Genomic DNA, 26,904 nt, shown 5'->3' with positions numbered 1-26,904 from the left:
ATATCTATTCTTGTCTGCAGCCGCAGACACGTACACGTGTGCACACGGGCACACACGCCCTCCCTCCTCCCGTGCCCTTAGCACGGCACACGGGTTCTGCGGAGGTCAGCACACGGGCCACCCGTCCCAGACAGGAAGGTATGCGCTGCGCCGGGCCGGTGCCCGGACGGCTTGCTCCTGCCGGGGCAGGTCGGGGCGGCGTCTGGCACGGCCCCTGCCGGCCTCGTGCGTGGTCCCCGGCGGAGGCCTGGCCTGCCGGGGCACGCTCGCTCGCCCTGCTCCCGGAGCTGCTGGGGACGGAATGTCAGGAGTCCATGCGTGAGGCGGGCTGCGGGAGAAGGAAGCTTCGGGACCGCAGTGGCCTCGGCTGGCCCACCTCAGGGCGTATCTCTGTGCCCACAATCATCCCGCTCCCCAGGGTCCTGGCGGAGCCTTGTTTTCCAAACCGCCCAGCCTGCAACCACCGTCTGGGCGCCAGCCTCCCAGACGCCGCCCTGGGATGCCCCAGCCGGGACCCTGCCCGCTGGCGGGGCGAAGCGGGGACGGTGACGGGGCCAGAGGCGGGGCCCCTGAGTTCCTCTGAGCTCATTGGGTTAGGTAACTCAGCATCATTGTCCCTCTGCCCCTCAATCCTGGGGGAAAGGGGGAGGGCAGTGGCCGCTCCCTGCTCAGGCTGCCCCCATGATTCCTTAGCGTCTCTTTTGTGTCCTTTCTGTGGCCAGAAAGGTTCACAATGGGCACCAAAACCTCCGCATTCAAAAGCTCGGGGCGGGAGTGTCTGCCGTCTGGAAATCGGATCCCGGCTGATTCACCCACGTCCCTGATGGCTCAGCAGGACGGATTCCCGGGGCACCGCCGGCCTCGTTAGGTTGTGGCTGACCTGGGCTCCTGAGGGCTCCTGCTCCAGGCTCCCCGGAGACCGGAGCCGTGGCCCCTTCTCCCCGGCGCCCCCTGGGTCTGCCCCTCCCCCACGCCCCCACAGCCGTCTGTGTGGAAGAAATGGCGTTAGAAGTTTATGTTTTAAAAAACGTGGCTCTCCAAAGACATGCCCATCGTTGCACAGTTGATATTTGGCTCTGGGGACTAATGAGTTTGCCGACCACTGGGTTAGGGCAGTCTATAGTCATGTATCAACTATACATTGTATCGTTAACACTTCGCCACTTAGGGTAATATTATATAGTCATGTATCAGCTATACATTGTATCGTTACCACTTGACCCGGTTAGGGCAACATATAGTCATGTATCAATGATACGTTGTATCATTAATACTCAACCCGTTAGGGCAACCTATAGGCGTGTATCCACGATACATTGTATCGTTACCGTTTCACGCCACCTATCCTTCTGAGTCTGTAGGGTTGGCCTCTGTCAAACGGATAATACTGATTCTACTTTGGTCCCAGGGTTAAACTTGAGGGAACAGGAGCGTGTGCCTTGTAAGAAGGTGTGTAGTCGTTGATAACCAGGATGCATGCCTGCTTTTCTCGTCTGCTTCTGGGGAAGTGGATGTTGATAGTCGAGAGCTTCCAGAATAAGGTCGTCCTTCCAGAAGTTTCAGACGTTTCACGCTCACTCTTTTGCATGCACGTGGCCTGCAGGGTGTCTGGTGGGGTCTTGGGGCTCGAGGCCACGTGTTCTGCAGCGTCTCTGGCGCCGGGAGCTGTGCTGCCCTCCCATGGGACCCGCGTTCCTGCGTGGGCCCCCCCGTGGAGTCCACGTCGTTGCCACAAATGCCCCATGGCAGTGTACACAATGTGGGCCTCTACCTTGGACCAAGTTAGCTGGTGTAGACCCACCCCTTCCCAGTCAGCAATCCTCCGATCTCTCTCTCTCTCTCTCTCTCTCTCTCTCTCTCTCTGGAATAGTTATCAGAACCGGCTGTGCGGCCCCAGAGGGCGGTGGCTGTCAGGCTGTCATTGTAGCTGAAGGTCCAGGCTCCGTAGCTTTGGAACTGGAAGCTTTTACAGTCCCTGCCTTGAGTCGTGAAATAAATGCAAAGGCGGGGGGGAGCCAGTGGGGGGCGCTGCTCCGGGCTCCCGCCCACCTTGGCTCCTTCCCTCATGGGCAAAACCCGGAATGCATGATTCACCAGCCACGGGTTCCACCCAATGCCCCCTGTGGCTTCAAAATGTGGTTGAACGTGGCAGAGCCGGGAGGAGGGGGCCTGGGGGGGCAGGGAGGGAGCCCCAAGCAGCCACCGGTCCTTGGTCCTCACGCTCAGGAGCTGATGAGGGTCCAGGGGCCGCCCAGCGCCGGGCGTGGCTGGGCTGAGGCACAGCCGCCTTGGGAACTGCCACCCAGGATGCCGGCAGCTCCCCCTTTTCCAAACGGGGGTTGGCAACGGCAGGCTCAGAGGACGGATCGGTCAGGGTTTGGCTCAGTGGAGAGGGCATCAGCCTGCGGACTGGAGGGTCCCGGGTTTGACTCCCAGTCAGGGCATGTGCCCGGGCTGTGGCTCGGGCCCAGTGTGGGGCGTGTGGGAGGCGGCCAGTCCATGGTCCAGGGTGTGGGGTGGTCCAGGTGTGAGGTGGTCCTGGGGCTGCTGCTCAGAAACTGCCCTGGGGGTGTTGGGGCTTGGCCTGCCTGGGGGCCGTGGCCATGCCAGATCAGCCCTGACCGATGACCGACCAACCGGGACTTTTCCTGGGAAGGAGGAGGGTCCTGCCTTGGGCGTGTCCCCTGGAGCTCAGCTCCGCCCGTGTGTCCCGTGCTGTGCCATGTGTGCACGGATCCGCGCGCCTCTCCCCGTAGGCCCGGCTGGACCGCACAGTCCAGGCCGCCTGGCCCAGAGCCAGACGTGGAAATGGTCCCGACCTCTCACTCGCCCTTCCCCGCGATGACTCACGGCCCTCTCTTTCCCAGGCCCCTGGGAGACGGTTTCCCTCTCCCTCCCTCACACGCACATGCACGTGTGTGCACACATGACACACACCCGCGCACCAACGCACACACGTGTACATACACACGCGTGCACGTGCACACACATACATGCACAATCTTCAGTAAGTTTCTTCCCAGCGGCCATGGCCTCAGCCCATCACACACGGCCTGCATGGCTGATTGGGCCCCATGGGCCCCGCCTCGGTGCCCAGGGCCGTGTGAGGTTCCCCCAGAGATAGGACTTGAAATGTCAGTCTGGCCTGTGACTGACATGACTTTATTGTCTACCAGACGCCCCGTGCACGAAATTCACACAAGGGGCTCGGCCCTTGCAGCCCTGGCTTCGTCCAGAAGTTCATCCGGAAGGTCGTTCAGCTGGGCCTGTTCTGGGTACCAGAGTCACGGAGAGTGTCAAGGTCAGCAGTACGCCTGTGCCACGGCCCACACTCCGTGGCCACACGCCATGTGGCCACACAAACATGGCCCACATTCCATAGCCACATGCCACGGCCCGCACTCCGTGGCCCCACGCCACGGCCCCCACCCTCCGTGGACACACTCCATAGCCACATGCCACGGCCCGCACTCCGTGGCCGCACACATAAGGAACGCAGGGTATTTTGGGCGCACTCATAATTCCGCGATGAGCTTGCTGTCGGCCTGCAGTCTGCTTCTCATTGGCTCGTTAGGAATTGGCAAACGCCTCTCGTGCTCAGAATAGACGATGCTGTCACGGCTCGGAGCCACGCTCTGACTGCAGGCGTGCTGCGCGTGTTTCCCGAGCGAGTGCTCGCTCTCCTTCCCCCACAGCAGCCCGTGTGCTATTTGGGGAGAGAAACCCACCCGTCTGCTTCCTGCCGGCGTGTCGGAGCTGAGGGACCAGCAGCCCCGGGCAGGCGTCTCCCCCGCCGGCAGCCCCTGGCCCCCGGGGGCCCTGGGCCACCCGGAAGGGTCTGTGCCGCTTCGGCGTTCTCCCTGGTAAAATGCAGAATCAGGCCCGGCCGGCGTGGCTCCGTGGCTGAGCGTCGACCTAGGAACCAGAGGTTTGGGTGAAACAAACCAAAGTCCTCGTGGTCACGCTGAGCCCGTTGCCAGGAGCAGCGTGCAGAAGGGGCCGCGGGGCCCTGCCGGGATCGGAGGGGAGGTGCGCCCTGTCTCACCCCGAGGTGACCTCGCTTCTCCCTCCTTTCTTCCTTCCTCGGCCTTCCAGACACAGCCAGCTGACATCTGACATCAACCAAATCGCTTTTCTTTCCCCAATGTATTCTTAATATTGATTCAGAGAGGAAGGGAGGGAAGGAGGGAGGGAGGGAGGGGGAGAGAAAGAAACAGAGAGACAGAAACAGAGAGAGAGAGAGAAACATCTATGATGAGAATCCTGGATTGGCTGCCTCCTGCACCACCCACAGTGGGGATGGTCCCGCAACCTGAGCTTATGCCCTGAACGGGAATCAAACTGTGACTTCCTGGTTCATAGGTCAGCGCTCAACCCCTGAGCCGCACTGAGTGGCCTGAAACAATGAGTTCTGAAGGCTCGTTCTTAGCACTGTAAGGTTTCTTCTTCTTCTACTTCCTCCTCCTCCTCTTCCTACTCCCCCTCCTCCTGCTCCTCCTCCTCCTCCTCCACCACCACCACCACCACCACTATGACTGTTTGGGAACCAGAGAGAAAACATTCCCATAATCCTCTCTGCCTGGGAACCCAGTCCCCCTGACAACCCGTGGGCAGAGAGCGCCCAGCGTTGCTCTGAGGTCACCGGCACCCAGTCTCCTCAGGGGCCCTCGGGCCCCACCCGGCTTCCTCTCCATCGCCCCTGCCCGGGGTCTCCTTTGTCAGACAGTGAGCTCAGCCTCCTGGCCCCCGGCCCGCTCCCCGCTCCCCGCTCCCCACTCCCCTCTCCGTGAGATGCATGCAGCCATTGTTCTCCCCGTCCCCCCCCACAGCCCCCCCACAGCGCCGGCTGGAGGCCACGGCCCCTGGGACCGCCGCCCGCCCCCTCACCGGCCCTTATCACCGCTCTTCCTGCATCGCAGTCTGCCCGCACGATAGGCTGACAAAGGCCGAGGGGCCAGCCCCTTCCCCGCGTCTCCTGTCTGCGGGGCCGTCTGTCTGGCCCGGGCCCAGAGAGGGCGGCTTTCCCCATTCTTCGAGAGAAGAATGTGTCTCTGTCTGCTTCGCTCGCGGAGGCCGGGGCTTTGGAAAGGGCTGTGTGATCGGAGTGTCTGCCGGGTGTGACTCTGGGAACCGGCAGCGGGTGTGTGCGTGTGCGTGTGCGTGTGCGTGTGTGTGTGTGTGTGTGTGTGTCCCCAGCCTGTCACTGTTCAGGCTGTCAGAAGCCCAGCCGCCCGGCACGACGAGCTGGAAGTTATGGGGCCGTGGGACCTTCCTCCCATGGGGCGCAATCTTCCTCGGTCCACGCCTCTTGAGGGGTTCTCCGATCCCCCCCTGCAGCTTTCCCACGGTGGGCGTGGCCTCTAGCAAGAGCCTCGGGCCCAGGCTGGTGTGGCTCTGTGGGTAGAGCGTTGGCCTGCGGGCTGAAGGGTCCCAGGTTCGATTCCCGGTCAGGGCACAGGCCCAGGTTTCGGGATCGATCCCCAGTGGGGGGTGTGCAGGAGGCAGCCGACCCGTGATTCTCTCTCATCATGGATATTTCTCTCTCTCTCTCTCTCTCTCTCTCTCTCTCTCTCTCTCTCTCTCTCCCCCCCCCCCCACTTCCTCTCTGACATCAATAAAAATACATTTAAAGCAACAACAACAACAAAACCTTTAAGAACATAATAAAATGAGCGGGGAACTGCAAATCCTCCCTCAGAGAAGCTTCGTCCCGCTCTCTCCCCTGCACCTCTCCCCGCTGAGAGGCGCTCGGGGTGCAGGACCCGGGCGTGGAGGAGGTGAGACGGGGTGCGTCTCCTGATCGCGTCCCTGGGGCTCCCAGACGCCGTGCGTGGGGGCCGTGGGGGCCTGGAGAGTGGAGGTGTGCTCGGGAGCCGGGCCTCACAGGGTCTCTGTCCTGCCAGGACGACTGGAACGACATCGACCCGGTGAAGAAGAAGGACCTGCACCACAGCAACGGCGACGAGAAGGCCCAGAGCGTGGAGACCCTGCCCCCAGGTACGACCGCCCGCGGCCAGGTCCCGGGTTCGATTCCCAGTCCAGGGCGCCGTGTACCTCGGTTGCAGGCTCCATCCCCTGCCCCAGGGTCAGGGGACGCACGCGAGGCAACCAGTCCATGTCCCCCCCTCTCTCTGTCTGTCTCTCTCATCCACATTTCTCTCTCTCCTCCCCTCCTCCCTTCCTTTCACTCTCTCTAAATAAAAACCAATGGAAACACATCCTCAGATGACAATTAAAAAAGAAAGATAGATAGAAAGAAAGAAAGAAAGAAAGAAAGAAAGAAAGAAAGAAAGAAGAAAGAAAGAAAAAGAAAAGAATGGGGCAGGAGTCCTTCTTTCACAGGACAGTTTCTCACGGGCGAGCAAAGCTCCCCGTCTCGCCCGCTACCCCAGTGACACGTGACCCGGCATGTAAATGGACGTGTTCGTCTGTAATCCCGGCGTCTCCCTCCCGCTGCAGCGTCACCACCTTTCAGAGGGAGAATATCGGCGGTTTTTTTATTTTTTATTTCCCCCCTTTTAAGCAGAGTGAAATGGCATTCAATTGGATGCCACCCAGGAGGCCATAAATACATCGCCGAGCTTTGTCCTTTGATTTAAAATACATTCTCCTTTTCTTCCTGGCCCCGTGCCCAGGCCGGCTGCTCCCGGCGCACGGGGCTGGCAGTTCGTTAAGCCCGTCTTCCCACGAGGGCTGGCGTGGAGGCTGGCGGCTCAGGGGTGAGGCCGGGGCAGGATGGAGAGTCTCCTGCCGCCCGGCCCCGTGGGACCCGCCCCGACAGGCCTTTCCCTGGCCCCGTCCACCTGCGGGTGGAGGCCGGTGTGTGACCAGGGGTCTCCCGAGGGGCACCTGTCAGCGCCCATGAGGTCTTTAACCCGAGAGCCACGTGTGTGTGCCTGAGCGCCTGGGTGTCCATGTGTCTGGTGGTGTTCATCCTCGTAAGGTTCATCTTCATAAATTTGCACCATCATTTATTTATTTACTTACTTATTTATTAAAATATATTTTATTGATTTTTTTACAGAGAGGAAGGGAGAGGGATAGAGAGCTAGAAACGTCCATGAGAGAGAAACACCGACCAGCTGCCTCCTGCACACCCCCTACCGGGGATGTGCCCGCAACCAATGCACATGCCCTTGACCGGAATCGAACCTGGGACCCTTCAGTTCGCAGGCCGACGCTCTACCACTGAGCCAAACCATATATCAGTTGATCTCTTACAGCCACCCCCCCCCAATCTCCCTTGCATTTCCGCTATATTATAGTTTGACAGTCTGTTCAATGGTTCTTTATAACTATTTTTCCCCATTTCTTTGAAAAAAATCTTTATGTGTGTTTAAAATATATTTTTATTGATTTCAGAGAGGAGGGGAGAGGGAGAGGGAGAGAGAGAAACATCCATGATGAGGGAGAATTGTAGATCGGTGGCCTCCTGCACGCCCCCACCCTGGGGATGGAGCCCGCAGCCCGGGCCCGGGCCCTGATGGGGAACCGAACCCTGACCTTCTGGTTCCTAGGCCGAAGCTCAGCCGCGGAGCCACGTGGGTGGTGATTCTGGACCTGGCACTGCCCCGGGGATGGGGGGCGCCCTCACGCCGGTCTCCGTGCCCCGTCCCACGCCCTCTCCACTCCCCACAGGCAAAGTGCGGTGGCGAGACTTCAACCAGGAGGCGTACGTGGCGGGGACCATGGTCCGCTCGGGGCAGGACCCTTACGCCCGCAACAAGTTCAACCAGGTGGAGAGCGACAAGCTGCGCATGGACAGAGCCATCCCCGACACCCGGCACGACCAGTGAGTACACGGGGTGTGTGTGTGTGTGTGTGTGTGTGGCCTGGCCCGGCGGGCGTTCTCCGGCAGCGGTGCTGACCGCAGTGGTGTCTTCATGGGGCCGTCCCGGTGGACCTGAACCCCAGGGGAGGGGAAGTGGGCAGAAAGGGCCCATGTGGGTGTGAGGAGGGGCCTGGCCCACACTCCGGAGCGGGGTGAGGTCCCAGCTGAGGGGGGCGCAGGACCCCTGCTGGTGCCGGGAACACGGCTCGGTTCCAGCCCCGTGAGGCGGCGGGAGTCCCGTGTCTCCGCTCGGTTTAGGTTTAAAGGCGGGTGGCCCTGCTGTAGCTTGTCCTGTTGCCGGTGGTGTGCTGTTCTTTTTAAAAACTTTAATATGTTTAATTGACTTTTTACACAGAGGAAGGGAGAGGGAGAGATAGAAACATCAGTGATGAGAGAGAATCACGGATCCCCTGCCTCTTGTACGCCCCACACTGGGGATCGAGCCCACAACCTGGGCCTGTGCCCTTAACCGGAATGGAACCCAGGACCCTTCAGTCCCCAGGCCAACGCTCTACCCACTGAGCCAAACTGGCTGGGGCCTCTCTCTGTTGTTTTCTATTTATTTATTTTTTTAACAAAATTCCAGCTCGAGGGCCGGCATTTCAGACCCGGGCTGCGCCGCGGAGCCTGGGCAGAAGGGCAGGGCTGACGTCAGCTGTTTGAAAAGGGGGGGAGCGGGATTAAGGGCTGTGGGGAAGGACACGGCCAGCTCCTCCTCGGCACGCAGGAAGGATAAACATTGCCGAGGCCAACGAGAAAGTTAGCATAAACGCAGCCCCGCGGAGGGACGGGTGCCTGGGTTGGAAGGCAGTGATTATGGGACTCGGAGTCTTCTTTTTAGGGGAATGGAATCGGCGAAAACAGCAGACTCAGGCCCTGGCCGCGGTGGCTCAGTGGATAGGGCCCCCAGTTTGATGCTGGTCAAGGGCACATACCTCTGTTGCGGGCTCGACCCCCAGCCCTCGTCAGGGCTTGTGCAGGAGGCAACCCGTCGATGAGTCTTCTCTCACATTGATGTTTCTCTCTCTCTCTCTCCTCCTCCCTCCACTCTCTCTAAAAAAATCCACAGAAAGATAACTTTGGGTGAGGATTAACAGGCAAACGGAAAGAAACTCAGCCGGCTTGGGAGGGGGCTTCTGCTCTGCGTTAGTGGGCGCTGCGAGGGGTCTCATTTCGGGGGGCCCAGGGCCTTGTTCTCACTTCTCCTTTTGCTGAGGAAAGCGGTGTCTCCTACACGTGCTCAGCCCGCCTCCCCTTGTCCGTCGGCTTCTCAGCAGCACGTAAGCAGGTGAATGCCGGCCGCTGCGCCCTGCAGGTACGGGCGGTGTCTTTGGGTTTAACACCAGCCTCTCGCTGTTTCGTGCTCCTCTTCCTGTCTCTTCTGGATTAAGTATTGCCCCTGTGTCGGGCTGGTTGCATTCCTGGCATATCAGGGTCTCCCATCAGTGAGCACTCGTGCTATTTCCCTTATAAGGCGCAGACCCAGCACTCCGCCCTCCACCCACGCCCCCCCCCCTGCCCTGACGCTTGTGCGTCATACGGTTGACGTGTGAATTCCACGGGGCCGATTTCACGGCCTCCTGCCGTCCGCAGGGCTCAGATCTGTCCGCATGTTTATGTTTCCGCGCCCCACCTGCGGCCGCTTCCCCCGTCCGCCGTCTGAGCACGTCTCCATCAGTGACAGTTTGCCGGCGGCCAGTTCAGGGCTCTTTTTTCTTCTTCCCGTCTGAACACATCTTTATTCCGCGATCGCTCCTGGAGGGTCTTCTCACTGCCGTGCCGCTGTCTCCTGCTGCCCCCGCTCCGGTGAAATATCAGCCTGATCTTATTGGCCTTTTCCTCCGCTGCCTTCAAGGCGTTTCTCTTTCCCTCCGGTTTCCAGCAGCGTGTCGGCGACGTGCCTGGATTTCTGTTTTGTTTTATTTTTTATATGGGAGCTGTTTGGGGTTTGCAGGAGTTTCTGAGTCGTCAGCATCACCCCGCTTTCTCTCCCTTCTCCCTTTGGGCCCCTAATTGCAACTTCGTCGGGGGTGTCCCTGTGTCTCCCCCGTCCCTCTCATGCTCTCTGTGTTTTAAGCGAATTGGTGAGTCCCTGTGCTATGATCTAGTTGCAATCCTATTGGCCTTCCTTCTGTTCCCAGACCCGCTTCTCTATCTTGAATATATCTATTCTGCTTTTCAGTCCACTTATGGTATTCTTTATTTCTGTTGTATCTCACTGTGAATGAACAAATAAAGTGCCTCTCCCCCCCTCCACACACACACACACAAAACAAATGCATACACACACTTTGAACAATTCTAAAGGCGGTTTTGATTAAAATACATTTCATTGTCAGAATTGAGCTGGCTGCCGTGTGTGTGTGTGTGTGTGTGTGTGTGTGTGTGTGTACACGCACGCATTTTGTCGGGGACACGCTGTCGAGAGAGATTTAAGAGCTCGGATCATGTTCTCATCCCCCTCTCCCTCTCAACAGGATGTAATGTGTACTGTATGCTGATTGAATTGGTTTCTGAGTGCAGCGCTGTGATTTTTATCTTCCAGCCCACTTCTAAATCACCAAAATACTCTCTGTCTCATCCGTCTGGAATTGGGCTTTTGGTTTCCTTCTTAATGCTATGTTTATGTGGAAGAGAGTTGCAGAATGGCAGGAAATGGGTCTTTTTCTTTTAATTTTTTTTACTTTGTCTTGTCTAAACTGAAGTCTCTTCTTCTTTCTGCTCTCACTTTATTGCGACGTTGGCAGACGTTCCGGTGTGCTGGTTTCCCTCGGCAGCTGGGGGGGTTTTCCCGGTGGCTGAAAGATCAGCCTGGAGCCGAAAACGGGTGACACAGGCTCTGTTAGGGGAGAGGCCTGCCGGGCTGTCTCTCGAGGGGAGAACAGCGGCCCTGGCAGACGGGAGCCCCCCTTTCGAGGGGAGGAATGAGGGAAGGATGGGGCTCAGGGCCCTTGGCGGGCGCTGACTGGTGGCTGACCGTATGGTCCCTAACAGGTACGCGGTTAGGCCCTCGGGTATTTCCGGGGTACAGGGTATGTCCCTGGGGCACCCTGAGTGTCAGCACCCGCTGTGCACACACCCCTGGGCACCCGCAAGGGACAGGGGAGCCGGGGCCGACAGGACCTACGTACACGGGTTCTCACGGTGTTTGAAACCTCCCAGCCTCCCACCTGAGCCGCCTCCCCTGGCCTGAGGGGCGCATGGAGCCTGGCACCCGCCAGGACCTGGGTTTGCCAGGGAGACGGAGTCGGAGTGGCCCCAGGGCGCCCTTTGCCAGCCCGTCGCCCAGCCCGGCCCTGGGCGTGCACCTTGGCACTGGATGGGGGAAAGCCACGTCACGCTTGGAGTTGGCAGCTAATCACTGCACCTCAGGGCCCTTGTCCGCATTTTGTACACACACACACACACACACACACACACACACCCGAGGTTGAGCACAGAACTGCCCTTGTGTCTCTATGAAGTGGATCAGATCAAAAGCCGCTGGTTTGGTTGGAAGACGGAGCCCCAGGCTCAGGAAGGCGGAGAGGAGCCTGCAGGGCAAACACACATCAGAAGCAGAAGGAAGGAGCCCTGGGGTGGCTCAGGGGCGGAGCATTGGCCTCTGGAGCCAGGAGGTCAGGGTTCGGTTCCGGTCAGGGCACAGGCCCGGTGGAAGAACGGGGAGCAGTGTGACCCCCTGTCCTTGAGGTGGGCGAGGCACCGAGACACGGCTGTGGGGGCTTGCCTGATCTGGGACCCGCCGCTTCCCGCGTGTCATGTGGAGAAACTCGCTCACGTATGTGACATGAGTGTGTATTTGCATATCAGACACCTTCACGGCCAATCCCACGCCCTGGCTCGTGAGGAGGGCGTGTCGGGGGAGAGCGTGTTTGTCCGGCTCTGCCTCCCGGGGCCTCGGCCGGCCACTGCGGCTCAGGCAGGAAGTGTGGTCTTGCTCTGTGGTCAGGCTCTGGTTCTGGAACTCTCTCTTATGGAAGCGTGTGCCTCTCCGCTCCCCTCGCCCACCATCACGTGCGCTCTTTCTGCAAACCCAGCAGCGTCCCGCCCTGGCAGTGACCGAGACGCCCTCCGCTCGGACCCGTGTGTGTGTGTGTCTGTGTGTGTGTGTGCGCGCGTGTGTGTGTGCGTGTGTGTGTGTGTGTATGGAAGCGTGTGCGTGTGTGTGCGTGTGTGTGTGTGTGTGGATGGAAGCGTGTCTCAGCCCATCCAATGGCCGCAGCCTTGGGGGACTAGAGAGAGTTTCACTCTGACTTGGTGACGGCCGTCATGGGGAACACACAGCCACATGCGTGTTGTCACCTGTGTTAGAGTCATGGAGACCTTTCCAGTTTTATTGATTCCAGAGAGGAAAGGAAAAGGGGGAGAGAGAGACAGACAGACAGACAGACAGACATCAGTGATGAGAGAGAATCACGGATCAGTTGCCTCCTGCACGCCCCACACTGCAGATCAAGACCACAACCCGGGCCTGTGCCCTGACCAGGAACCGAACCGTGACCTCCTGGTTCCTAGGTCGACCCTCAACCTCTGACCCCTGCTGGCCGGGCAGCCCCCGCTCCCCAGTCCAAAGACACACAGGTGATTAGCTCGTGGGGTCTGAGTCCACCCCAGGGTCTTTCCACGTTGCCATGGAGATGGGCCCGTTTCCCATCCAGACGAGAGTTCAGATATTGCTGGCCTGTGCTCTTGGGGGAATTTAAAACTTAATTAAGGGTTAAAAAAACCACACACATTGTGTGCCCAGCTTATCCAAGCTTCGTTCTGCTGGACAAGACGTTACCAGCGTGGCCACTGCCGTACCAAAGCCTCGGAAAAGGGGGTGAACTTGACCCCGCAGCCCGAGCTGTCCTCAGCATCGCGCTCCTGCACACGCCTCCTCTGCTGACTGAGACCAGCTCCCAGCGAGGAAAGTCGGAAAGTCCCGGTTGCCAGCCCCCCTCCTGCCTGCCCCCCCACCCCGCCCCGAATGACTGTGTTTGGCGTCTCTCACTGGCTCTGGGCCGTCAACACCGCTTGGCACGGATGTGGCTCTTTAGACGTAAGATTTATTGTTTCTTTTGAAGGAATTCTCCAAGCCCTGTCTTCCTCGCTTGGCTCCCAGGGAGGAGGACTTAGGCCCTAGATGCACAGACACACACACACACACACACACACACACACACACTCCCTCTGACCGCATGGGCAGGAGCCTGTGTTTTTGGTTTTTGTGTGTGTGTGTTTTTTGTTTTTTGGTTTTTTTTTTACTTAAAAAACGGGATGGATGGCTGCTGCATGTCCCGATTGCCAATTCTGGGCACAACGTGGTGCCTTAGGGCCGAGGAGGAATTTTAACGGAGCGACGTGACATGTGACGTGCCTTCTGAGGAATGCCGCCCAGGCCCCGGGGAGACCAGGCTTCCCACGGAGAAAAGGGAAAGGAGAGAACAGGGAGTGATCCGGTCGGTTAAGCTATGACGTGAGCATGAAAAAGGCTTCCTCCTCCCTCTTCTGATTCTCCCAGGGATGGGGACTCAACGGAGGTGTCTGCTGGGCCCAGCAGGCCCACTGTGCGCCCACCGCGCGCCCACTACGTACCCACTGTGCGCCCACCGCGCGCCCATTGTGCGCCCGCCGTGCGGAGAGGGACTAACTGCGGGGCAGCGGCCTAGCAGGAGGCTTCACATCACAGACCCCGTTCTAGGGGCGATGATGTTCATTCACACGCCCGTTGAGCCTTGGGGATTCTTCCTCCGCCTGCCGGTCAGCTGGTTCTTGAAGCTGGGAGGAAATGCCTGCTTGTCCTTGAAGACCACATGTGTCAAACACAAGGCCCGCGGGCCAAATCCGTCCCGCCAGGCCTTGCAATGTGGCCCGCACCGCGCTGTCATCACTGCACTCCGCTGCGTTTCCATCACAATGACAGTTTATGACTGTTCAGTAAACCATTCGGCCCGCGATTTAGGCTGGATTTTAGATTTTGGCCCCTTCTCTGATTGAGTTCGACACCCCTATTGAAGACTTTGCCTCGGGCGCTGTGATAGTGGACGTGACTGGCATTCCTTCCAGAATGTGCTTTTCCCCTCCCACAGCGACTGGCCGCTTCCTCGCGGTTCGTTAAGCCGCGCCGTGCAGACGCCTAAAACCAACCTTTTCGGTTGCGAGGATTTCCTTGCTCCTGCCCAGCCGGCGTGGCTCAGTGGCTGAGCATCGACCTAGGAACCAGGAGATCACGGTTCGATTCCCGGTCAGGGCACAGGCCCAGGTTGCAGGCTCCGTCCCCAGTGTGGGGCGTGCAGGAGGCAGCCGGTCCGTGCTTCTCTCTCATCCTGGATGCTTCTCTCTCTTCCTGCGCCTTCCTCTCTGAAGTCCGTACAGACATATTTCAAACAAACACACGTAGTTCCGGGAGCGTGTTTTCGTTGCCTCCCGTCTTGCTGTTACGCCGGGTCCACCCGCCCGTGCCCCCCACCGGGGCCTGGCATGGCTGGCCCGGTCCCCGGTGCACAGGACACACCTCTCTCCCCTCAGGTGTCAGCGGAAGCAGTGGCGGGAGGACCTGCCGGCCACCAGCGTAGTGATCACCTTTCACAACGAGGCCCGGTCCGCCCTGCTCAGGACGGTGGTCAGGTGAGCGGGGGGAGGCCCCTCGTCGCCCGCCTGCTGCGGGTCCTGGGGGGGAGGGGGGCGCGGTCCCTCCCAGGGACCCTGCACGCGGGCTGTGTCGCCTGCACAGCCAGGCCGGGGCCGACCGGGCCTGCAGGCGGGTCTCTGAGGGTGCAGGACAAGGAGGGGCCGGCAAGGATGGGGGCAGAGACAGAACTTCCCGCCCGCCCAGCCCTGCAGCTCCGTGTCTCTCTCCCCCATCAGCGTGCTGAAGAAGAGCCCACCCCAGCTCATCAAAGAAATCATCCTGGTGGACGACTACAGCAATGACCGTGAGTACCGGGCCGCGTCCCCCTCCCCCGCTGGCCGGGCCGGGCCCCCCCCCGAACCCGCAGGCCGCACCCCGGTACGCGGGAGGGTCTGACGCTCTCCTCCCCTCTCCCCCAGCGGAGGACGGGGCGCTCCTGGGGAAAATCGAGAAGGTGCGGGTCCTCAGAAACGACCGGCGAGAAGGTGAGACCGATTCTGACTCTTCCTGAGCCCGGGGGTGCAGCCCGGCCGGCGGCCGGCGTGGCCCAGGGACCCGTGAACCAGGAGGTCACGGTTCGATTCCCCGTCAGGGCACAGGCCCCGTGCGGGCTCAAATCCCAGTGCGGGGGCTGCAGAGCCGTGTGTGGGCGCAGGTGCAGGTGTGGGTATGGGTGCAGGAGTGGGAGTGGGTGCAGGAGCGGGTGCGGTGCGGGCTGTCCCCAGGCGCCCTCCCGCCCGCCCTGACGTGCGTCTGCTCTCTCCCCCGCAGGCCTGATGCGCTCGCGGGTCCGGGGCGCTGACGCCGCCCAGGCCAAGGTGCTGACGTTCCTGGACAGCCACTGCGAGTGCAACGAGCACTGGCTGGAGCCGCTGCTGGAGCGGGTGGCCGAGGTGCGGGCGGGGGGCCGAGGCGTGGGCGGGTGGGGGGCCCAGGTGCGGGCGGGCGGGAGGCCCAGGTGCAGGCGGGCAGAGGGCCGAGGCGTGGGCGGGTGGGGGGCTGAGATGCGGGCGGGGGGCCCAGGTGCGGGCGGGCGGGGGGCCGAGGTGCGGGCGGGCGGGGGGCCCAGGTGCGGGCGGGCGGGGGGCCGAGGCGTGGGCGGGTGGGGGGCTGAGATGCGGGCGGGGGGCCAGGTGCGGGCGGGCGGGGGGCCGAGGCGTGGGCGGGCGGGGGGCTGAGATGCGGGCGGGGGGCCAGGTGCGGGCAGGCGGGCAGTGGGCTTCTCCCCGGTGCTGAGCATCGACCTAGGATGTGACATGTGATGTGCCTTCTGGACCCATCAGCAGAGCCAGCTGGGGGCAGGGATGGGCCGGGGGGAAACCCGGCAGGGTAGGACCTTGTCTTGGGACCTTCCTTCGTGCACCTCTGCACGCGCTCTCTGAGCCAAAGGGCAGTGTGCCCAGGACCCTGCCTGGCACCCCGCCTGTGCCTGTGAGCGCCAGTGGCCCCGGAAGGCCAGTGCCAGCCTCGGATGGGGGGAGCCTGTCCGGGGCCACGGGCACATGTGGGGCATCTACACTCATAGCCACGGGCACTGCACCGGGCCCTCCGCCCCTTCTCCTGCCTCCTGCCGGCCTGTCCACTTCCCTCCCCACCAGCACAGCCCTTCTCCTGGGAGGGGAGAGGCAGGCGGGAGGGAGGGCCGGGAACCACTCGGGGGGCCAGGTTCTGGGTGCTGACCCCGGCTCCTGTCTGCCTGTTCCAGGACAGGACCCGCGTGGTGTCGCCCATCATCGATGTCATCAACATGGACAACTTCCAGTACGTGGGGGCGTCCGCGGACCTAAAAGGGGGTAGGTGCTCGGGGTCCCCGCCTGCCCCCCGCCCTGTCTGCGTGGCGCCCGGGCCCGGGCCTGCTCGGGGTCCCTGTGACCTGGGTCCCTGAGTTCCTCTTTCCCCACCCATAAGCGATCTTCTTTAAAGAGAGATGGAAGCCCTGACCGGTGTGGCTCAGTGGATAGAGCGTCGGCCTGCGGACTGAAGGGTCCCAGGTTCGATTCCGGTCAAGGGCATGGACCTTGGTTGCGGGCACATCCCCAGTGGGGGGTGTGCAGGAGGCAGCTGGTCCGTGTTTCTCTCTCATCGGGGTTTCTAACTCTCTGTCCCTCTCTCTTCCTCTCTGTAAAAAAAAAAATAAAATCAATAAAATAGAGAAATTGCAGAGAGATGTTTGCAGGCCCGGGAACCTGCCCCTGCCGCCTGCCCCCTGCCCCCTGCCCTGGGGCGTGTGGGAGGCAGAGGGCAGACTACCCCACACTTTCCTCGCCTCCTTCCAGTCCCTGGATACGCCGGGGGCCCCCATTCCTCCTCTCATTTCACCTGTGTTCTCGGCATTTTAATTTGTGAGGGAAGGTGGGGGGGAAACGGAGCCAGCGGCCGGCTCTCGTCAGCGCCGTGTCCTGTCTGTGCCCTGCAGGCTTCGACTGGAACCTGGTGTTCAAGTGGGACTACATGACGCCCGAGCAGAGGCGCGCCCGGCAGGGCAATCCGGTCGCCCCCATCAAGTAAGTGCCGGTCGTAGAGAAGTCTCTGCCCCCTCTGCCCCCCCAAATCCCACGTCTCCCACTCAGCTCACACGGGACCTGCCCAAGAGCACGGGGTGCAGTCAGTGGAGGTGTCTCTGTCCCCATGAGGCCCCGCCAGGCAGGCCCCTGCTCTGGGTGCCCCTGTTCCTAACAAAGGACCAGCGAGGTCACGGGGTTGACCTCAGGGACCAGCGAGGTCACGGGGTTGACCTCAGGGACCAGTGGGGTCGGGCGTTGACCTCTGAGACTGACGGGGTCGCAGGGTTGACCTCAGGGACCAGCGAGGTCGCGGGGTTGACCTCAGGGACCAGGAGGAGGGCAGGGCCTGGTGGAGGCCCCGGCTGCTGCCTGTCCAATTGGACGTGTAGAGGCACATGTAACAGCTGCTGAGCTGGCCTTGACCTATCTATCCTCTCTCCTCCTGTCCCCAGAACCCCCATGATCGCCGGGGGGCTGTTCGTGATGGACAAGTCCTACTTTGAGGAGCTGGGCAAGTACGACATGATGATGGACGTGTGGGGCGGCGAGAACCTGGGTACGTACGTAAGCGCCGCCGTCGGCCGCCACCACACGCGTCCGGTTCTGGGGGACCCGGGTTCGGATCTGCCCCCACGTGGGGCAGAAGCGGCGAAGGGAGGCCTGGAAGGGACGCCGGGCGTGCAGGGTGCCGACTGGAAAAAAAAACCATTCATCCGACACAATTGGTCCCCACATCAGTATAAATGGCCTCCCTTTTAGCCTTTTTGTGTGAAATACATATTTACTCCCAGAGGGGAGAGAGAGAAACATCCATGATGAGAGAGAATCACGGACCAGCTGCCTCCTGCACGCCCCACCCTGGGGATGGAGCCCACAACCCCGGCCTGCGCCCTGACCGGGAATCGAACCCTGACCCCCTGGTTCCTAGGTCGATGCTCAACCACTGAGCCGCACCGGCCGGGCCGTAGTTTTGTGTTTTTTGAATGTATTTGCATTGATGTCAGCGAGGGGGGGAGAGGGAGCCCTGGGGGCGGGGGGCTGTGTGCAGAGCCCCCGCCCGGCTCACCCGCCTCTGCCGGCAGAGATCTCCTTCCGCGTGTGGCAGTGCGGGGGCAGCCTGGAGATCATCCCCTGCAGCCGCGTGGGCCACGTCTTCCGCAAGCAGCACCCCTACACCTTCCCGGGCGGCAGCGGCACCGTCTTCGCCCGGTGAGTGCCGCGGCGAGGCCGAGGCCGAGCGGACGGGGACCCTGCAGCCCCCACCCGGACGGGCCCATCGGGGACGGGGGACGCGGCCCATCCACAGCCCGCGGGCGCCCCTCCCGGGCAGGGGTCTGCGTCCCCTGTTGTCCCGGGACTTGCAGGACTGTTTGGGGACTTGCCGGGGGTCAGGCTGGGACACGTGTGACGATGGGGCGGCACGAGGGCCGGGCAGGGAGAGCCACACGCGTGTGGGAAGCTGGCAGAGCCGGGTTAGGGAGGACAACGTACACTCTTCCTCGAGGGTCGGTATGTGGGTAAGGCGGCAGTCCAGCCGCAGGACACGCCAGCCGGAAAGACCTCGTGACCGGCAGCGATGACCCACGCTGGATTGCGGGTCTGCTTCCGCCAACCTGAGCGCGTTCCGAAGGAACACAGCAAGGCGGCCCTGACCGGGGGTGGCTCAGTGGTAGGGCGTCGGCCTGCGGACTGAAGGGTCCCAGGTTCGATTCCGGTCAAGGGCATGTGCCTTGGTTGCGGGCACATCCCCAAGTGGGGATGTGCAGGAGGCAGCTGATGGATGTTTCTAACTCTCTATGCCTCTCCCTGCCTCTCTGTAAAAAAAATATACTAAAAAAAGAAAAAAATAGCAAGGGACCACGCTTGTCCCTGGGAATCTGTCGATGCTAACGATAAAGCTGTGTGCACGCCGGTCAGCCCGGCCGCGAGGTGGTGGGGGTGCCCGGAGCGGGGAGGGGGGGCTGCGGGCCCAGGACGGCAGGTGCAGGCGCTGAGATGGAGGAGGTCCGGGACACACCTACGGGGCAGGGGGATGGACGGGGAGTGGCCGGAGCCTGGGGGACGGGACGGTGGACGGGGCGGGGGCACAGACCCGCCCAGCCGCACCCTGTGGGTATGATCAGGGCCAGCCGGCCCCCCAGGCCGGGGACCTTTCCGCGGGGCCCCCCACGCGGACGCGCGGAGGCGAGCTGTCGGGCGGAGAGCGCCCACAGCTCACGGGGACCCGCTCTGTCCCCAGCAACACGCGGCGGGCGGCGGAGGTGTGGATGGACGAGTACAAGAACTTCTACTACGCCGCCGTGCCTTCCGCCCGGAACGTCCCCTTCGGCAAGTACGTGCCCCGGGGCCCCGGGAGGGTGTGGCGGGGGCGGGGCTAGCCTGAACCCCAAGAACCGACGGTGGTGAGAAGACCCAGGGGGACTCTCTCTGCTCCAGGGAGGCCGTGGGGGGAGGGGGGCGGGGCCCAGGGACAGGGCTGATCCCGGCTCCACGCCTGCCCGGCCTTGCTCTCAGGGCCAGTGTGTGTGTGTGGGGGGGGACGTTCCGGGCGGGCGGGCGTGCGAGCCTCTGGCTTCCCCTCCCTCAGCATCCAGAGCCGCCTGGAGCTGCGGAAACAGCTCAGCTGCAAGCCGTTCCGCTGGTACCTGGAGAACGTGTACCCTGAGCTGCGGTAGGTCTGGGGCTGGGGCTCCCCGACAGGGCGAGGGGGGCAGCGGGGGGCGGCCAGGTGCCAGGCGCTCGCCATGAACGGGGTGTGTGCCCCGGCCGGCGTGGCTCGGTGGACAGAGCGTCGGCCTGCAGACCGAAGGGTCCGGGTTGGGTTCCGGTCAAGGGCAGGTACCCCGGTTACAGGCTCCTCCCCAGCCTGGGCCCTGGTCAGAGCACGTGCAAGAGGCAACCATTGGACATCTCTCTCTCACATCCATGTCTCTGTTTTCCCCTCCCTCTCCCTCTCCCTCAAAACAATGGAAAAATGTCCCCGATGAGGACTAACAACAAAAATTAAAATTAAAAAAGTGGGGTTTGTGCTCAGTGAGGATAGAAGTGCGGATGCGGTGGGGGCTGCGGGGCCTGCCCCGGGCCCCCCTCCTTTCTCGTTCCTGCCGGGCCGGGTGTGGGCCGGGGTCCCTGGCGCTCAGCGGACGGGTCTCCGTTGCCATCAGGGTCCCCGACCACCAGGACATCGCCTTCGGCGCCCTGCAGCAGGGCACCAACTGCCTGGACACGCTGGGCCACTTTGCCGACGGCGTGGTCGGCGTGTACGAGTGTCACAACGCCGGGGGCAACCAGGTGGGTTTACCCGGGACCCCGGGGAGCGGGTGTGTGTGTGTGTGTGTGTGTGTGTGTGTGTGAGGGACCGGCCCGAGTCTGAGGTCCCCTCAGGAGGAAGGAAGCCAGGAGAGGTTGTGGGGTCACCAGGCCCTGCCCACCCTCCAGGGCTAAAACAGTTCCCCTTAGTCAGGTTCTCCGAGTGCCGATTGCGGCTCCCCGATGCCCCCCAGTGGTAGACTTGCTTGAGGCAGTGGTCGGCAAACTCATGAGTCAGCAGAGCCAAATATCCCCATTCCTTTGGAGAGCCGAAAACCGGCTTCTGCACATAGGCCATGAAGCTTTAACCGCACTGTACGTGCGCGTCTGCACGTGGTATTTTGTGGAAGAGCCACACTCAAGGGCCAAAAGAGCCACATGTGGCTCGCGGGCTGCAGTTTGCCGACCACTTCCTTGAGGCATAGAGTCATCGGATGGCTCTGGGCTGGTCAGGTTCACACACACACACAGACACCCCGGCCCGGCGCCCGCTGACACACGTGTGTTGCAGGAGTGGGCACTGACCAAGGAGAAGTCGGTGAAGCACATGGACCTGTGCCTCACGGTGGTGGACCGGACGCCCGGCTCGCTCATCAAGCTGCAGGGCTGCCGGGAGAACGACAGCAGACAGGTACGCCCGCCCGCCCGCCCCACGGTGCCCACGCCCCCAGGGGCCGCCCGGCTCCTCCCGCCCGCACCCACGATGATGTCCAGCCGCCGCGTTGGACTCAACTCCTGCTGCCCCTGCACCCCACATGGCAGGCTCCTGGCATGGGGGGGGCACACAGTAGGTCCTGGAGTCGGGGAGCGGTGGGTGTGGGCGCTTGAAGGCTGGTGGGTCTCCTGCCGGCACCTGCCCCATGCACCTCCCCCCCATCATCAGCTCCTGCCCTGGGGTCATTGTCCTGAGCCGAGTCTTCCCATGTCCTCTCGTCTGTTCCCATGGGCCTGCCCTCCGGGCTGACCAGGCAGGGCTCCTGTGAAGGCTGGTGAGCCCGGCTCTGGGCTGGGCAGGGGGAGGGCCTGCGATGCCTGCCCGTCATTTCCCCTCGGGGCCTGCGGGGGGCGTGCTGCGGTCCCTCTGGGGAGCTGTCTGTGGCACCTGGACGGCTGCTTGCGGCCCGCAGTCCCGGTGACTCCGTGTCAATGAGGTGGTTCTGACGGGAGGGGCCTGTGTGGTGAGGAAGCGACTGTTACACTGAGAGGCCACGGTGCCCTGCCCCGGGCGTACGGGTGACGGCCGAGGGGAGCCGGAGCGAAGGGGTGATGGGCAGCAGCAGTCACCGCCCCAGCTCACCTGATCGCCCTGAGTTTCAGGGTCGCAGGTCGTGTGGCCGGCCCAGAGCTGGGGTGCTGGGCTCCGCGTTGCTCTGCTCCCCTCCCCCGCCCCCTCCAGGCTCCCCCGTTTGCCCTCGGAGGAGAGGTTCTCGGCTATTTTTATCTCGATGCCACGCGGTCTTGCCAGGTGGAATATTTGGTTTCCGGACACGTCCCTGTGTGCGTGTGGTGAGCACATTTGCAGAGTTGGGTGTGTGTGTGGGGGGGTGTTTCTGACCTGGTAGGTGGATGAATGGATTGAGGTTGGCTGGTTGGGTGAGGGATTGATTGGTCATTGAGTTTGGTTGGTTGGTTGGTTGGTTGGTTGAGTTCATTCTGTTGGTAGGTTGATTGGTTGAGTTCAGTTGGTAGGTTGGTTGAGTTCAGTTGGTAGGTTGATTGGTTGAGTTCAGTTGGTAGGTTGGTTGAGTTCAGTTGGTAGGTTGATTGGTTGAGTTCAGTTGGTAGGTTGGTTGAGTGGTTAGTTGTAAGTTGGTTGGTTGGCTGAGTTGTTGGCAGGTTGTTTGAGTTTGGTTGGTAGTTTGGTGTTAGGCTGTGCTGTGTGTACATACACAGTAGTAGGACAGTTACAAGTATTTGGATGGCTGTATTTTACAAGTAGGACATTCAGAACCCAACAAAATGGTTTGGTTCCAACCATGCAGAATGTTGGGGACTCTGAGTCCAGTTTCCCACACGCACCTAGGAGCCCACACACCGGTGGGGGAGACACAGCATAGAAACAGGTTCCTCAATTGGACGCTCTGTCCACAAAGGCATTTCCTGTTAGTGGACCTGACACCGTGCCTCTGGCTCACCTGAGCGTGGCCCTAAGTGGGAGCCCCCAGGCAGGGTCTTGAGGTGGGATGGGGGGGTCGGGGGGCAGGATTAAGCCCCGGAGCTGGGCAGCTTCCTGCAGCTCCTTTCTTAGGGTGAAATACCAGACAAGCCTCCTGGTGAGTGGATGCCGTTGGTAGTTTGATTGGTTGAGTTCAGTTGGTAGGTTGGTTGAGGGGCCCCAGAGAAGAGCTTTGAGGTGCAAACCAGCCTGGCCCTGGGTTTCTCTCCTGGGCTGTTGGTAGGCCTGCGGCTGCTGCAGTTTGAGACACTTGCCAACTGCCCTCCTTTAGGGCCAGAAACCAGAGAAGCATGTGTATGTTGGTTTTGATGCAGCGCTAGGGCCCTGGACACAGGCCTGCTGGTGTGTGTGTGTGTGTGTGTGTGTGTGTGTGTGTGTGTTAACACCCTGCTAATTTATTTAAATACACACACACACACACACACTTATCTCCTTCTCCCTCCTAGCTGGAGGGAGAGGGTGAGAGATAGAAACTCAATGATGAGAGAGAATCATGGATCGGCTGCTACCTGCACACCCCCGACTGGGGACGGAGCCCACAACCCGGGCGTGTGCCCTGACCGGGAATCGAACCCTGACCTCCGGGTTCCCAGGCGGACGCCCAGCCGCAGAGCCAGGCCGGCGGGCTGTCTGTATCCCGGCCGGAGCTCACGGCGAGGCGTCCTCCCGTCTTTTGCAGAAATGGGAGCAGATCGAGGGCAACTCGAAGCTGCGGCACGTGGGCAGCAACCTGTGCCTGGACAGCCGCGGGGCCAAGGCGGGCGGCCTGAGCGTGGAGGTGTGCGGCCCGGCGCTGTCCCAGCAGTGGAAGTTCTCGCTGAACCTGCAGCCGTAGGCGCCGGCCTGCGGGCCGTCGGGGGTCCGTGGATCGGTCGCGCCTCTCGAACTCTCCGCGAAACGATATACCTCAGTGCTCCACCGCGTGTGCGGCCGGCGCCTCGGCCCGGACGCCTCGGCCCGGACGCCTCTGCTCAGCAGCGGGGCAAGAGGCTGATCTTCCCCTCCCTGGACCACGGCCCCTTCCCGGCGGCTCCGCCTCCCGGCCCCGCCCGGACACCGGGGGCATCTCCGGGGGGGCCGGGAGGGGAAGGGGCACACGCTCCATCGCGGCGGGAGAACTCTCCGGAAACCTCCGTGTGCCCCAGCGCAAGCCCGCGGGGCCCACCGCGCCGACGGCCACCTGCAGGTCTGGCCCACCTCCCGCCGCCTCCACAGGCCGAGAAGGACCTGCCGTGTCTGACCGTGAGCGTGACCGTGGGCGTGTGCGGGGACACGCACTATAAATACATACAAACAGCGCAGGGCGTGCCCGATGGTTTCTGTTGCTCCGCCCCCTGTGATGCCCCCGGAGCAGCGGCCGGGCCCCTGGGGGTGGCCCTGGCAGCCGGGGGCCCGGAGGCTGGACGCCTCTCTGCCCGGCTCCGGCGTCCCCTGGCACCCACCAGCCTGGACTGGTTTGGACAGACGTTGCTTTAGGTCTTTTTAAATGAGATTTCTTTTCTCGACGGAAAAATAAACAACAGAACTGACCCCACGGCTCCCGGTACCGGCAGGAACTGTTCCAGGCCAGCGACGGGCCGAGAGCTGGCAGCCTGTCCGTCCCTCCGGGCCCAGGACGGTGGGAACAGCCCTGCCTGCTCAGTGACACTGAGGCCCGGGGCCTGAGCAGCGGCCGGGGGTCAGGGGTCGGGGAGCAGGCGCCCGTGTGAACCAGGGACGGTGACGAACGGAAAGTAACCACAGGGAGAGATGCGGGGCGCCCCCTGGAGGGCGGCGTGTCCCGTGGAGCCTCCTTGCCTCTGGAGGGACAGGCTAGCCCCAGCCCCAAGGAGGCGCTGTGGTCACCTGGCCACACTCCCCTCGCCCCCCCCCCCCGGCCCTCCCGGCCCCCCCTCCCACACCTGCCTGGTCTCAGGCCGGCCGCACCCCCAGCCCCCAGCACACACACAGGGCGGCCTGTGCCTCCTGCGGGCACATTCCCAGGCCCCTCTGGGGGGGACTGGGGCATCACCGGCCAGAAACGGCCCCGGGAGATCCTGCCAGTCACACTGCCACGGCGCCTCTGTCCTGCTCATTCCCCTCTTTAAGATCAAAGTTCATCTTTTTTTTTTTTTTTTTTTTTAATTGATTTCAGAGAGGAAGGGAGAGGGAGAGAGAAACATCCATGGTGAGCAAGAATCATGGATCAGCTGCCTCCTGCACGCCCCACACTGGGGATGGTGTCCGCAACCCGGGCCTGTGCGCTGACCGGGAATCGAACCCTGGCCTCCTGGTTCCCAGGCTGACTCTCAACCACGGAGCCACACCGGCCAGGCCTGATGGTCTCTTAGGAGAGGGAGCGTGGTGGGTCTCTCTTCCTCCACGTGTGTTTGCTCGTGACATGGATGGGGCGTGGCACCGTGGCGGGGGCACCCCCACCGAGGCACCCCCACCCCCCGCTTCTCCCTCCCGCCCCTGCCAGGCCGTGCCAGGGGTGGCCTCACACACGAACGCCTCCAGAGGCCCCTGGAGAGGCGGGCACCTGTGTTGGCCCCGGGCACTGCCCACAGGCTCCGCCCCCCGCCTGGGCCCCCTCGTCATACCTGTCCCCCGCACTGTTACTGCTGTCAGAAAACCACGTCCCCGTGGGAACCAGACCCGGCTCAGGCGGGAAACATCCTCATCGGGTCCCTGATCCTCCGCCCACTCGCCTCCCCCCGACCCAGAAGCCTAGGCGCCCTTGGATCTACGGAGACGTCCTGCCCCCCAGCGGGCAGGCCCGTGGCCTTGACCTTGGCCCTGGCCCTGGCCCTGGGGGCGCTGGGAGCAGAGGTGGCCGAGCCCCCGCCCCCTCCCCCCAGGCGAGCCATGTTTACAGGACACAGCGTGCCAAAGCGACTTCCTGCGGTGGGTGGCGGCGTGTCTTGTCGCCTTGGGGCCCATCTCCCCCCACCACCCGCCACCCCCTTTTTACACACGACGTTCTTCCCCCCCCCAGAGCCCCCCGAACAAAGCGGGGTGCCGCCCCCGCCCCCCTGTGGCCGTCTCTCCGGGGTCTCCATCGATGGCGTCCGTGGGTCTGTTTTGCAAATTCAAAAATCTAGTTTGGTAACTTGGTTTTTTCCCCCCCTCCCCCGGTTGGTTTTTTTTTAAAAAAAGAACTGCTGTACAGAGCTTGTGCTTTGTCCGTTTTATAGATGGAAACCATCCTCGAAAACCGTTTTAACTTAAAATAAAGAGACGATGCTTTATAGAGAAGGCGCCCACGCCGCCTCGGCCGTCCTTGCACTGGGGGAGGGCGGTGTGAGGGCGGACGGGGTGTCTGTCTTCGGGGAGGGGGCTGCTGGCGGCCGTTTCTTATCACACGTCCAGAAAGCATCCACCCTCCACACACACACACACACACACACACACACACCCCGCCCTTTTGTTGTTTATTCCCGTCTGATGGTGATCATCATCACCTTTCCCTTCAGACAGCCACACAGGCCTGCTGTCCCCCGAGAGGCCCGCCAGCAGGAGGGCCAAGCGCCTTGTCCCTGAGTCTCTCCGGGAAGGTTTGGGGAAGGAGGCTCTCGGCCGCAGCTGCCGTCTCACAGGCCTGGCCTCACCTCACCAGCCAGGCCCGCCCTCTCCCTGGCCTGTCTCTTTGTCTCTGTCTCTATCTCACTCTGTCTCTGTATCTCTGTCTCTTTGTCTCTCTCTGCCTATCTATCTCTGTCTGTCTGTCTCTCTCTGCCTGTCTTTTTTTTTTTTTTTTTAATATATTTTATTGATTTTTTTACAGAGAGGAAGAGAGAGGGATAGAGAGCCAGAAACATCGATGAGAGAGAATCATCGACCAGCTGCCTCCTGCTCACCCCCCACTGGGGATGTGCCCGCAACCAAGGTACGTGCCCCTGACCAGAATCGAACCCGGGACCCTTCAGTCCACAGGCCTATGCTCCATCCACTGAGCCACACCGGTGAGGGCATGGCTGTGTGGTTCTTGACCGAGTTGCTTAACCCCTCTGTGCTTCAGCCTCTACGTCTGGAGGGAGGGGTCACCCTGGAGCCTAGGTCCCAGGGCTGTTGTCAGGACGACAGAGGTGCTGTAGGACCTTCCGATGTCCGTCCTGCCCCCCCCAGGCCCTCAGATCTAGAGAGAGGGGCACTTGGGGTGCCTGTAGTCGTTACCGGGTGGCCCAGAAGCACACCAGCTGCCTCGTTAACCCCCATGGGGCCTCCGGTCCGTCCGCCATCAGTGACCGGCCTGAGAGACGGCACCTGTGTGAGGCCCCACACGCCTCGCCTCCTCCCCCGGCCTCACTCCCATCGCCCGTGGGGTCCCGGGGGGGTGACGAGGTCCCAGTGGGCCCCACCCTCCATCAAGCCCAGCCTCCTCCTTTCCCGGAGGGCAGGCCTGGGGCACACTCCGCCCCCGCCGTCCAGCGGCGCGAACCCCTGCGAATCGCTCGCGTCATCGGGAACAAAACGGCGCTTCCACGGAGCC

General features: G+C 62.0%; 1 protein-coding gene across 3 annotated transcripts in view; it reads left to right on the top strand.

Annotated features, from left to right (window-relative positions):
• The window catches only part of GALNT2 (polypeptide N-acetylgalactosaminyltransferase 2), a 32,541-nt gene extending 7,936 nt beyond the window's left edge, over positions 1 to 24,605 (top strand). For 2 of the 3 annotated variants that reach the window (XM_036436354.2, XM_045581128.1), the window contains exons 2-16: positions 5,904 to 5,997; positions 7,639 to 7,792; positions 14,342 to 14,440; positions 14,681 to 14,748; positions 14,864 to 14,929; positions 15,216 to 15,337; positions 16,150 to 16,237; positions 16,861 to 16,948; positions 17,401 to 17,504; positions 18,031 to 18,157; positions 19,188 to 19,280; positions 19,536 to 19,619; positions 20,113 to 20,239; positions 20,769 to 20,888; positions 23,113 to 24,605. In XM_036436354.2, the coding sequence (XP_036292247.1) occupies positions 5,904 to 5,997; positions 7,639 to 7,792; positions 14,342 to 14,440; positions 14,681 to 14,748; positions 14,864 to 14,929; positions 15,216 to 15,337; positions 16,150 to 16,237; positions 16,861 to 16,948; positions 17,401 to 17,504; positions 18,031 to 18,157; positions 19,188 to 19,280; positions 19,536 to 19,619; positions 20,113 to 20,239; positions 20,769 to 20,888; positions 23,113 to 23,268 (1,590 nt within the window). In that variant the 3' untranslated portion in view covers positions 23,269 to 24,605. Of the gene's footprint in view, positions 1 to 832; positions 838 to 5,901; positions 5,998 to 7,638; positions 7,793 to 14,341; positions 14,441 to 14,680; positions 14,749 to 14,863; positions 14,930 to 15,215; positions 15,338 to 16,149; positions 16,238 to 16,860; positions 16,949 to 17,400; positions 17,505 to 18,030; positions 18,158 to 19,187; positions 19,281 to 19,535; positions 19,620 to 20,112; positions 20,240 to 20,768; positions 20,889 to 23,112 lie in introns of all 3 variants that reach the window. The other variant, XM_045581127.1, reaches the window with a different exon arrangement.
• Positions 24,606 to 26,904: the final 2,299 nt, after the last annotated feature.

Source organism: Pipistrellus kuhlii, unplaced genomic scaffold, assembly GCF_014108245.1.
Source record: "Pipistrellus kuhlii isolate mPipKuh1 unplaced genomic scaffold, mPipKuh1.p scaffold_m20_p_135, whole genome shotgun sequence".
In the NCBI taxonomy this organism is placed as follows: Eukaryota; Metazoa; Chordata; class Mammalia; order Chiroptera; family Vespertilionidae; genus Pipistrellus; species Pipistrellus kuhlii.
This window is presented reverse-complemented; position numbering and strand designations above follow the sequence as displayed.